The 13,837-nt window shown below is 28.1% G+C and overlaps 1 protein-coding gene across 3 annotated transcripts; it reads right to left on the bottom strand.

The window, feature by feature from the left end:
- Positions 1 to 7,367: 7,367 nt before the first annotated feature.
- Positions 7,368 to 11,433, bottom strand: LOC101253549 (GRF1-interacting factor 1). Of its 3 annotated transcripts, none has more exons than XM_069291356.1 (5): positions 11,284 to 11,433; positions 10,857 to 11,000; positions 9,225 to 9,301; positions 8,653 to 8,737; positions 7,368 to 7,975 (listed from the first exon to the last, which is right to left on the bottom strand). In XM_069291356.1, the coding sequence occupies exons 2-5, from the start codon at positions 10,938 to 10,940 to the stop codon at positions 7,553 to 7,555; spliced, it is 669 nt and encodes a 222-aa protein (XP_069147457.1). In that variant the 5' UTR covers positions 10,941 to 11,000; positions 11,284 to 11,433; the 3' UTR covers positions 7,368 to 7,552. The 3 variants fall into 3 exon arrangements, with proteins under 3 accessions (XP_069147457.1, XP_069147458.1, XP_004249920.1); XM_069291357.1 differs by having other exon boundaries at positions 11,199 to 11,285; XM_004249872.5 differs by lacking the exon at positions 11,284 to 11,433 and having other exon boundaries at positions 10,857 to 11,071.
- Between the last annotated feature and the right edge of the window lie 2,404 nt (positions 11,434 to 13,837).

Below are 13,837 nucleotides of genomic sequence, written 5' to 3' on the forward strand. Positions count from 1 at the left end.
CTCTCGCTCGCCTATCTCCTCTCTCTCACAATCTCGCTTGTCATTTATACAAATGCATATGTATAATATACAATTATCTAACTGATATACATCAACAATTCAGCCTTCTCCACTCTCTGCCCTCTTTCGCTCACCTTTCTCCTTCACCTATCAAATGTTGATTGCCATATATACAAATACATATGTATAATATACAATTATCTAACCGATATTCATGTACACTTCACTTTTTTTCCACTCTTTCCCTCTCTCTCTCTCGCCTCTCTCCTTCTTATAATATGTAGCTACGAGATGTAATTATCAAACTATAGCTATGAATTGTTGTCATTCCTCTCACTCCCTAGCGAATCTCGCTCTCCACTCTTCCAGATCTCGCTCGTCACTCTCCCTCGTCTTACACTTTATAGAACACATATGTATAAATTGTGTTTTTGTTTGTATATATATATATATATATATATATATATATATATATATATCTTCGTCTTATACACTTATAATTATATAAATATGAATTTTCCCCTGTCACTCTCTTTTGCCTTCTCATTTTATAAAGACACAAATTATACAATTGTGTAAAGCGAGTGAGAGAGATAGGTTTGATATATAAACGTTTTATTTAGATTCAATTGTATACAAATTCAAATTTTATGTAAATATACAAACACATAAAATTGAATTGAGAAACCGCCAATAATTTATACAAAAGAGAGGTTGTCATCGATTTATACAAGTGAGAGTTTGTCAACAATTTATACAAATGTGATACTCCATAACAAACATAAAGTTTGCTATGAAACACAATTATACAAACTATGGTTATAGCATACAATATGATTTTTATGTTTGCTAAACTTAAAATTTACTCAAATAATTACATGTTTCAATTCAATGTAATTCAAGAAATACCATTCTCTCTCAAGAAAATTACAATTTACAGCTCTTACCCCCATTCATTAAGATTGATAATTTTGTTTAACTGATACTAAATCAGTATTATATATTGTATTGATATCATTAAGATTGATAATTACGCGTGACTGATACTAAATCACTATATTGCATTGGTATTATATATTAAAGTTTTTTCTCTAAAAAATTACTCATTAGTCAATGATAATATATTCTCAAACATAATAAAAATAAACAAACTTCCATTTATTTTGAGGAAAATAGTTTTTAACATTAAATATTTTTTTAGAATTTTTTTTCTTCCTAATAAACACACCATAAGTCAAAATTCATATTTGTAATCATCTTGATATAGTCACACGTTTGACCTTAAAAAAATTGTTTTATTTCTTTTAATTCATTATCCATGATCGATGGTAATAGAAAATAACGTTGTCAATATCTTAGACTCTCATGCATATTTTCTTCCTTTTAATTCATTTTCTAATACTCGTAACGAACACAATAAAATAAGTGAATTTATATTTTCATTCTGTCAAACACATCCTAAGCAACATATATTTTCAGCTTCATTTTCAAGTCTAATGTTACATTATTGAAATTTTAATAATTTATAACCGTTCACCAAAATTATAATCGAAAAATATAAAAATATATATAATATACATAATTAATATTTATTTTTGTATATATAGACTTCAGCTGTAACTTTTTTTTTGTTGAGTGGTCAAATATGTTGAAATTTAAAATTATTTAACTGATGTATTCAAATAAAACATGCAGGTTTTTACCTTGATTAGTTGCGGTGGTTTTCATTTATACATACATACATATATATATATATATATATATATATATATATATTTTATTTTATTTTTTGCAATAAGTGAAAACTAGACACTTCTAAATGAAAAAATAAATAAATAGTACTAATAGAAACTTCTAAGGCTGAATAATTTTCTCCACTTATACGTATGCAAAAAAAAATAAGTTCGGCCATATTCTAGAAATTCATTGTTTATGTCATATTGGAAATTAGTGGCCTCGTATTCTGTATTCACGTTAGAATTCGATCAGATTATTTATCGAAGGATAATCACTCAAATATTATTCATTAAAAAGTATATTTTATATCTACATCAAAATAACTTTTTCGAAATATATATATAATTTTTGAAACACTATATTGTATAATTCCTAACTTCGTCACTAAATTCGATTAAAATTAAATTCGTCCATAGCAAGGTCCATTTTTATATAAAATGTTTTGGTATTTTCAAGGTTCAAATTCGAAATCTTTGATCAAGGATCTAGTGTGTGTTATGTTTATGTAACTAGACCTCTCATGAGCAATTGGATCCTAGACCATTAAGATGCGTCTGTATCGATTACCCAACATTACAAAATACTTTTATCCTATTATAAAATCACAATATATATGCCTTCCATCAAAAACTTAATACATTTAGGGTTTTGTATAGTAAGAAGGATAAGAAATAATTAATCTCGAAATTAATTAATTTTAAAATGAATTTATCTCATATTTGATTAAAAAATAATCGTAAAAACGTATTAAGAGCGAGACAACGATCCTAAAATACTAATCTCTAAATAATTAAACTAACTTATTCTCCAAGCCCTTAATAGTCATAAATAAAACAAAAGTATTCCAAAACTTTTGAATATGGTGACAATTGACATTTCATGGAAATTTCTTCTTCCTCTTTATATAAAATGACACATTATTTTAGACTTCAATTCTTCAAATAACATAAAAATGAGCAACAAAAATAAAGAGCCAATGAAGGTAAAGTATATATCAAGCCCTCTTTTAGTAAATGTAAAAAATCCTTCTGAATTTAGAGCAGTAGTTCAACAACTTACTGGTAAAAGTCCACCAAAATCATCAAATATTTATAACCATCAACATGGAAAAATAGTGAATTATAATGAAGGAATTGTTGGAGCAAATAAAGGTAGTGAAGGTTCTAGTAATTTCGTCGAACACTCGGTGGGAAATCAAATTCGTGATGATTTTTGGAAAGAAGATTCAAATACCTTTTCTGAATTTCGATTTCCATACTAATATGAGTAATAATAATAATGCTCTTAGTATTGTTTTTTAAAAAAAAAATTATGATTTTTGCCGCTAAGCAGGTAGGAGTGTATTGACTTATTATTTATTGTAGTAGTTGTAATATTGTTCTTGTTTTCTTGCTCTTTGATTTCTATTATATATATATTGTCACGTGTTATTTTGTTACTATCTGTTTTATTTACTTATTATATGTTGTTTTCTTCATTTTTAGTACTTTTATTTCTAGATTGTTTGTATCTTGAGCCAAGAATATGTCAGAAACAACCGTTTTATCTTTGATGTAAATGTAAGGTTATGTCTTAATTTCACGGAGTAGGATTATACTGAATATAAATTGTTGTTATTAATGGTGATATATGATATTAGCTTTGAAATTGAAATTTTGCTTTAACTTTTAAAATAAACTCTGCGTCAAGTCAATATTTTTACTTTCAGAATTATTTTTTTAATATCGGATATTTTAGGCATGTACATGTCACATTTATATCATTCTCTTGCAAATAAGAGAGTCTATATTTCGAATTTGAGGGAGCTTGAGGTAATTCTTGAATGTGATATCATATGGTATACAAGTGATATACATTGTGCATATCATATGTATATCATGTTATGTTGTGTATATATTCTGCTTTTGGCGTGTCATACATTTGGCACATATATGACATACATGCATGGGATTAGAAATGGAAAAAGTGAGTCGAGTTAAATATGAATTAATATTGAGTATGATGAAAACGAAAAAATATATGATTAACCCGTATTTGATATGGATAGCCCAATGGCCAACGTATAATATAGATATTCATATTATTCGTTTTCTTATATGTACATAAATAAGCATCGACAAATCACAAACAGTTCTTCTTCTTTTATTTCTCCTTTTAGGGTGTGCTAAAAGTATAAAGTAAAATATTTTCTAAAAAAACAAATAGATATATTGAAAAATTCCTTAGAACTTTCCTAATAATCGGACTCGAAATAAATCGAGGTCAATTTTTTTTTAAAAGTATTTCTTTTTAATAAAATTATCTTTTTCGGTTTCGATTCAATATTTGGGATTTTAAATCTCAGGTTGAAGCTAAATTTTAAAATTTGAATCTCATATTAAAGTCTGATCCTGAATTTGGATCAAGGGTTGGTCTTCAAAATTTTCTAATATTATATATTTTATTGAAGGTTAATGAATATATTATGTAAAAGATGTTATTGCTATGTCTTGAAAGTAGAATACTATTAAGTTATTAGGTATTTCATTTTAGGAAACTAACTTAAATTTCATAATTGTAGGAGCAAATCATTTAAAAACACTCTAGTTTATAATATTACGTACGTTATCATATTTTGATGTGTTCAAATACGTTTAAATACATGTATTTCAGAATACATAAGGTCAAAAAATTATGTATAATTTGTTCTAGATACACTGTATCCAAGTGAATTCATATTCGCTCGCCTCCATTTCCATCTCTCTCGTTTCTCTCCATATTTTAGTGTATCTGGTAGCAAAAATACATGTATTTAAAAATGCGTAATGTTTTAAAGATATAGGTAATAATAATATATATGATAGTGGAGTATGTGTAATTATATTTGTTAATCTCTCAATAATATTTGTGCTTTCTTATTACAAAACATGAGGAACAAAAGAATTAGTTTAACTAAAAGATTTTTTTTTTTAAACCAAATGATTAATACAGCCAAAAGAAAATTCCATAAGGGCTACTTTTTGAGTTTTCAATTTCAATTTAAACAATAGGACTTAAATAGTCAACTTATAATATAAATTATAATAATAAATGCAACGCCACTGCTGACCAAAAAGAATAGGAAATATTCCAAGTTGACGTTTAATTTTAAATAAAGAAAAGAAAAATATTGCATTTGCATATTCTATATTTTTAGTCATATTGGTTTAGTCAAACAATTGTTTTCTGTTAATGGATGAAAAATCATATTTATGACCTTAAACTCAATTATAAAATTTAGCTAAAAAAAATGTTTATATTTGTCTTTAACCTTCTTGATGTGATTCAAGGGCATTTTGGTCTTTTGGTTTGTTTAGACGTTGTTAGTAGCTAATTTTAATTACAGTGATGGAAAAGAAATCGCAATAAAAAATAAAACATGAAGAAACATAATTTTATCGATGAATAGGGTTAATACTTCTATTCTACGTTGTTTCGTTATAGCCCCACATTGGTAAGGGAGACAGATGGTTTGCTTATATGAATTTGGATAATTATCCTTAATGATCTTTTGGAGCTGAGTTAGACCGATGGATTACAGCTGGTTACGATCCAATATTTATTTGAGGATGGATTGATGGTTTGCTTGTACGGAGTTCGAGTAATTCTCCCCTTTATGAGTGAGCTTTTGAGGTTAATTTAGGTCAAGGTATCATATCTTTACAAATTCTTATCTCTAAACTTTTTTCGAGAATAACACATTTCTAATTGAAGGTAGGATAATTGGACTTTCTTGAATTTATTTTGATCTCCATATAAATAGAATTTCGTAAATCTTCTCGAAATATTTAATTATCATAAACAATTCAACTATATTTCGATCTCTTTATAAATATCCATTTGATTAAAGGGCGAGTGAGTTGTCAATAAACAATTAAAAAAGAAGGATAATTTGGAAGGAAAAAAAGATAATCAACTCACTAATTATTTTGAACTATAAAAGTAGTTATAACAAAAAAAAAATTATATTGAATTAAAAAAGTATAAAAAATAATTAAAGTACATAACCACAGTGTTATAGACACCCCCCCCCCCCCCAATATAGTGTTCCTATTTTCTTATAATTATACTATAAGATATTAGTCATTATAATTTGAGCAATTAGTCAAAACTATGGACTATAAGATAAAATATTGTGTACATAAAACATAACTATATAATTAAGTATGTAGTCTTGAACATAATTGGATTTAGTTTTATATTGTTTTTTTGTTGAAGATTTGAAACTAACAAACAAAAAATTCACTTTTGTCAATTCAAATTATAAAAGATTATATTTAATCATTATATTTTGAGATGAGAAATAATTAAAGGAGTCAACATATCCAATTTAATAAATATTACTAGTCTTCTACATAAAGATTGACCATTGTAGAGGAAAATTTAGTTAATTTTAATACAAACTTATCCATCCATACACACTTCTTCGTTTCGAGTACAAACAAATAGTTTATTTATTTAATTTTATACAAATATAAAGATCTACTTATACAGACTCAAAGCTGAAGTACATAAATATAAATGACGCTATGTTAAAATATATATTTATTTATTATATAATAATTCATTGTATTGAAAAATGTATTGGATGAATAAGAAGGCAAAATTTTCTTGATTTTTTTCATTCATTCAAACATGTGTTCAATTTCTTGTCTCTTTCTCACTTTTTTTAATCTTCTTGGAAATTTCTTTCGAAAATTATGTAATAATTAAAAAAATGAAATACATAAATTTCAACTTGCTGATTATATGAGTTTTTTTTTTTTTTATTCAAATTTGTAAAATATAAGATTAGATGGGACAAAAATAATTTTAATGTTAATAACATGAGACAGATAAATAAGTTTTTCTTAGAATATACTTTTTCATAACATAGATATTGTTATGATTTACGTAAATTGAAATATTTATGCTGTTTTTAAGGCTGTTAATAATTTGAAGATAAAATTAATAATTCATAACTAATTTAGGAGTATTTTAAATACTTCTCGAAAGATATCAACGAGTGTAAATGCGCGAACAAAAATAACTATATATATTATAATATGTGAAAGACGCATCATTTATTGAATTGATATAACACAAAATGTAAATAATAAATCTTACTTAGGTGTGTTATCTTTAGCTCATTTGCCAATGAAATGCAATATCAAAAGCCAATAGATCAATATATTGGGCCAAGGGCTACCACTTCCACAAAATTTATAAAAGTGACAACTAAATTCTTGCTTGTGATACCCCTATTTAAAATATAGAAATAATAAGTAAAATGTCTTTTTCAACTCGACCTCATTTCACATTCATTTCATCGCTTTTGATGTGCACAAACAGACACTTAAACTCGTATAAAATTGATCAAAGAGACGCATGAGTCTTGCATGCGCAATGTTAGCTTACACCCTAACCTCTTGAGCTGCCTTGTGGAATTGTGTTGGATACGTTGTTGTTGCACCTAAATACCGTCCTAAAATATCACCTATAGAATTTTTAAATAGTGGTTTTCAAAACGGCTACTTAAGCATATCGCGCCCTCCGAATTTTGGTTCTTGAGTTTTCGCAACCAAACAGCTCAACAGAAAGAAGAAACAAAAAGTCATAATTGAAAACCAAAATGACCTAACAAATTTACATGATATTTAGAAGGTGAAAAAGTTTCAAACATTTGAGATACTAAGCCCAAAAGTTCAAAAGCATAAGAGACTTGTGTTTTTTCATAAAACACATTAGATAACAAAATCTTTTAAAGTTTAAAATCCTTAACTAACAATAGAAAAAACCAACCTTAACATACATAAACTTAATTCCCATCTTCAGAAGATTTCAAGTAAAGATTCTCACCTCCATCACCACCATGACCACTCGAGCTTCCGCCCCGTCCTTGATCAGACATAGAACCTCCCATTTCCAGCTTGTTTGCACTGCCTAATCCTCTGCCAAAGTCAGGGAAACAACCACCACCAGTACTACCACTATGAGTGTTTTCGCTTTGTAGCATGTGAAGTCCACCGCTGCTTCCTCCACCAGAGCTGCTCATTCCAAGTTGCTGGCTATGATAAGCTGCTGCTTGATGTTGTTGCAATGATGATAGCTGTTGTTGTTGGCCATAGAGCATTGAGGAAGAGGATCTTGTTGTAGCCATAAGCGATTGCGTTGTTAGTTGTTGAGCTTGTTGTTGTTGCAGGTAATGTGCCCCTCCCTGCATCATCCCACCAGAAGCTAACTGCAGGACATCAAACATCAAATTTACAACTACAAACTAGCTTATCAAACATGTTAAGCCTATTCAAGAATGACAAGAAACAACATGTGTTAATTAGCTTATGTATACGATAGGTCACCTAAACATGAACAACAATAACATATATATATCCAGTGTAATCCGACAAGAAGGGTCTTAGAAGGGTAGGATGCATGCATAACTTACCCCAACATTTGTAAGGTACAGAGGTTGTTTCTAGAAATACCCTCGGCTCAAATGGGAAATATCTGAATTAGGATTGTAAGAAAAGAGACAAGAAAGTAGCAGGATACAAAATAAATGCAACATCGGAGTAATACATATTGAAGCTGTGTTGCTCACACTCTTCAAAAATATCAAAGGGTGTGTCCCGGATACTCAAAAAAGTAAAGCATTTTTGAAGTACCCGACACACATGCAGCAACAATTTTTGGAGTGTCCGAGCAATATAACATCGTAGAAAAAGAGGTTAACGCTGTTATCGTCTATAAAAAGGTGTGGTGAGTTACCAAGAAAAAAAGATATGTTACCTACTACAATAAGTTATGAACATTGACAGAAAGTAAGAATTTCTTTACGTTGTTAACGACTCAACGTATACAAGTTAAATCCTTAACTACAAATGTAGATAATTGAAATGCCAAGATATGTTTTTTAACCTGTGAATGCATATTAGGAGGCTGGGGCTGTGAATCAGCAATAGCTGCAAGGTACATAAGATTTCTCTGAAGTTTAGCTTGGGACCTGCCACAGCAAGAAGAGTTACCAAAAGTGTTTACTTAATAAATAGCACAGTAATATACTCCCTCCGATCCATTTTAGCTATCACGTTTATCTTTTTATACGCTCCTTAAGAAAAATATTTACTTAAAAGACAATTTCACTAAGGCTCCTCCGTATGGATATGATTCGATTGATTTCAAGTTGAATTTTTGGGCCAATTATTTTTAGCAACCATAAAGGAACCAGAGTGTAAAATCTTTTCCAGGCTACCACTTTATATTTTATGTTCAAGCTTCAAGAATGTTAACCGTATTATAAAATGCAATTATATTAAATATTTTCCAGGCCACCATTCTATATTCTATGTTCAAGTTTCAAGAATGTCATCATATTGTTGAATATATAAAAACATCAGATATATTTCATAATCAGGTGAAAATATCTAAAAACAAGAGTATCGAAGAAGTGAATTCCGAATGGGTTAGCCTGAATGATCAACTGAACTTACTCTGCACATTCACTTATTTTCCCAGAGTTCTGGCTCTCAACAATCTTCAGAATAAGTGATTTGTTCTCATCCAGGAACTGAAACAGAAAAAAACAAAAAAAAACAGCTATTAAGTAAAACACAAAAGGCAGCCCGGTACACTTAGCTTCTGCTATGCACGGAGTCCAGGGAAAAGCGGTGCCACACAACGTCTATAGTACATAGTCTTACCGTACATTTCTACGAGAGGCTGTCTCAGTGTTGAGCAAACATACAACTATATGACAATTAAGCCTCAGTAAATACTGTCCATGTCATAAGGATCTTTATGTATTACTATTATGTTTTACAACTGAAAACTAGGGTCATTGTTAAATATACTAGCAATACATAGAGATTTTAAGATATTTCCAAAGGGAAGATGAAGCCTTTTAGACTGAAGTTAACAGTTTATTCATTTGAAAAGTTTAAAAAAATTGTCAACACATTATTTACTAGTTTTAATTCACTTTGCAGAAAGCAAAAAACTCAACCAAAAGTCATTTTAGGAAGACATGAGATTACTAGAAAGAGAACAAAGCCAAGAACCTAAAAACAACGCCTTTCTTTTTGTATATGGCCACAATAAACCTTGAGCAAAAATATCCTTTTAGCAGGACTTCTTTCAACCAAGAATGCAACTTTTTTCTTTATACATGAACACAGACAATAAATCATAAAACCTTGAGCAAAAATTTCCTTTTTGTATGTAACTTTTTCAGTTCCATGTACAAGGCAACATAGGTTTCAAGAAGAAATGGCAAGAACCTAAAAGCAACATCTTCCTTTTATGTATATGACAACAATAAACCTTGTGCAAAAACACCTTTTTATAGCTGGACTATTATCAACCAAGAATGCAACTTTTTTCTTTCTTTTTGTGAATTCCTTGCATGACCACAGAAAAACCATAACCAAAAACACCTTTTTCTTTAGTAGGACTACATCAACCCAAGATTGCAACTTTTTTCTTTCATTTTGTATTTCCTGTATATAACCACAACAAAACTTGAGCAAAAACACCCTTTTTTCAAGCAGGACTTTACAACCAACAATTCAACTTTTTTCTTTCTTTTTCTGTTCCATGTATATAACCACAAGAAATCATGAACAAACACTCTTTTAGCAGGAGTTTTATCAACCAAGAATACAAATTTTCTTCTTTCTTCTTCTGTTCCATGTATATAACCACAAGTAAACATGAACAAACACTCTTTTAAGCAGGACTTTTATTAACCAAGAATACAACTTTTTTTCTTTCTTTTTCTGTTTCATATATATCACAACAAACAATAAACCTTGACCAAAAATACCCTTTCTTCAACAATACTTCATCAACCAAGAAAGCAACTTTTTTTCTTTCTTTTTTTGTTCCATATATATCACAACAAACAATTAACCTTGACCAAAAATACCCTTTTTTCAACTACACTTTATCAACCAAGAAAGCAACTTTATTCAACTAGAAGCCAAGAAAAAGCATAACAACAGCTAGTACAACACTGCATACATACACAAAGAACTCAGACAGCCAACCAGCCACAGAGAGAGAGATAAAAGCAGATAAAAGAATCAAGAAAGAAAAAACAAGTAAAAGAAGAAGAAGAAGATAACCTGTTGAATATGATCAGTAGTGACATTGTTTGGATAATAGGCTGCCATCATGGGCTGCATCTGCATCAGGTGCTGCTGCTGCATATCTCTCCCCCTCACTCTTTTTATACCCCTCAACACACCCTACTCAAAATTGTCTTGTTCCTTGCATAAATCAAGAAATGTAGTTAAAAGCTAAATAAAAATACCCCTTTTTTTAGTTTTCTTGATTTACCATATCACTTGAGTTTGAAAAGTGACACAACAATACTAGTGGGAAAAAAAAAATTGATGGGGACAAGAGACAGTAGTAGCAACAGCTAGCTAGGTAGGAGAAATAAAAAAGCTGGCTTTGGTACTCACTGTAAGTAAGTAAAGGAAGAGAAAAAGAATCTAATACAAGCAAAACCATTACTATAAACCCTGATAGGGAAGTAAAGGATTTTACCTGCTTTGGGGTTTGAACCTTTTCTCTTATTTTAACCTTATCATCAACCTATTGGACAGAGATGATAGTATAGTATATCATCAAACAGTAAAAAATTCAAAAATTTTGCTATCATACTTCCAAAATAGTGAGTCAAAAGTCACAATTTTTGGCAAATCAATAGAAAATTATATTGTTTATATACAGATATAAAGCTATGTTAAGTGATACTGTCAAATAAAAAGAATTGAATTAATGATACTCTTAAAGATTGTTTGATTTGAAGACAAATAATATCATCAAACGGTAAAAAATTCAAAAACTTTGTTATCATACTTCCATAATAGTGAGTCAAAAGTTACAATTTTTGACGAATCGATAGAAAATTATATTGTTTATATACAGATATAAAACTATGTTAAGTGATAGTGTCAAATAAAAAGAATCGAATTAATGGTACTCTTAAAGATTGTATGATTTGAAGACAAATAATATCATCACATCTAATAGTATAATTTTACTACTATTGTCATCATCGATACATCATATTTAATATTATTTTTTATACGTAGATATTATTTTTCCATGTGAAAATTCAGTAATACATGGTATATTTTATTGACCATTAGGAAATTGAGATTGTGAATATTATTATAACTATGGTTAAAAATTCTGTTAATATATATATATATATGAGTGTAAAAAAACAATATATAAAATAGAGTATAAGCAGTTCGAGAATAAGATAAATTATCATGAAATTATTATTCCATCTCCATTTCGGGATACAACTAAACCGCTGTTTAAAGTACACTAATAATTCTCTCAAAATTAACTCTAGTTATTCATCACACTAAACGAACTCGTAATTGTTTGATTCGTAGACAAATAATATCAGCATATCTGATATTAATACTATACTATTGTTAACATTATCAGTATATCATATTCGACACTATTTTTAAATATTATTTTTAGACATCCACAAAAACTATCCTCACTATAAGTATCAATTATATTTTTTATATTTTAATAGGATTCTGCAGTTTAAGAAGATATAATAATGTATCGAATAAACAATTGAGGTAGTAACAGAAATTCATGCAGGACATGTAGATTTACAGTTTTGGAATTCCAAACTTATTGGCATCCTTGATTTAATAATCAACATTGTTATATTTGTCGAATTTTAATTTGATACGATATTTAAAAATATAAAATAATTAAATTAAAATTTATGATCTAGACGGAAGACATATAATATATATCAATATATTGTTTGATTTTATAGTTATAGTTTTAAATTTATATAACAAAAAAAAAAAATTAAAACACATGAGTATACTTGTATGTGAAATTAAAAGACTATAAATTGATAAATGTGTATAGTAAGAACATAATCAATTCTTCGTAATATAAGTTCCTTTGATCGATTTGTTTTAGCATTTAATTTTTAAAAAGAATAATTATCATTGACTTAACTTGAAATTTCTCAAAAATTATTTAAAATTGATAAAATATCAGTGCTGGCAGTCGTCTTCATTGAACTAGATTAATGTGCTTTGCATGTTTTTCTTGAAGCTCGTCCGTCAAGAAGTTGCATTCCGCTAGTCACACTTTGTTCGAGTGGCTTGATCCTCTAGCAAAGACATCTCTTTCTCTGCTTTGCCCGCCCTTTCTAATAAAAAAATTCGATCATCACTTAAAATGTTAGTTAGTACTTTCTTGCTTAATATCTGATTGAACAAAACAAAAATTAAAATGAAGAAATATATAATATTTCATGCCTATTTAAATTAGCTTATAATTAATAACTTTGCTTTTTATATTTAACTGAAAAATACTTTTAAATATTACTTAAATATCATAAAAAATTTAAAAATATTTTAATTTAAAAACACTTAAAATAAATAGCATTTAGGGTTGGACTTTTTTGGAGGGTTCAAATTGAATTGTCAGCTAAACTAAGCTATTGCCAGAAGCTTTATAAGTAGGTAGCTTACTATGTGTAGAGTATGATGTAATTTGAATTAAATTGTCGTAATAATTGAGAAATAAAATAATTATATTTTTATGTGATTATTATTTTATTGTTTTTATTTACATGAATTATAATTATTGTATTTATATTTTTATTTCCTTTTATTATTCAGTATTTTAGAATCTGTTAAGCGGTTAAACTTTTAATATCTATTGTTTACCTATAAAAAAGAACTCATATACATTTTATTATCTTCTTCAAATTTCAAGTATCGCAATAACTTAACACTAATTTAACATCATATATCAATTATCAAAATTTAGCACAATATTATTTTAATATTATTATATCAACTTTCAAAATCTTTGAGTTAACTTTTATTATTGTAACTTTATATTATATTATCTTATTAATAATTTCATACTTTTCCTATAATTTGCATATATCCTATCTTTTCCACAACTTCATCCTTGCTATTAAATTTCATCTTTTAAATATAATTTTAAGTAAAATATAATTTGCGCATACTTTATTTTTACTCCTTCTTTTAGTCAGTATCAATGGAGTTGCTCAGTCACAAATAATTATTATGGT

The sequence above is a fragment of the Solanum lycopersicum genome, chromosome 11 (genome assembly GCF_036512215.1).
Source record: "Solanum lycopersicum chromosome 11, SLM_r2.1".
Lineage (NCBI taxonomy): Eukaryota > Viridiplantae > Streptophyta > Magnoliopsida > Solanales > Solanaceae > Solanum > Solanum lycopersicum.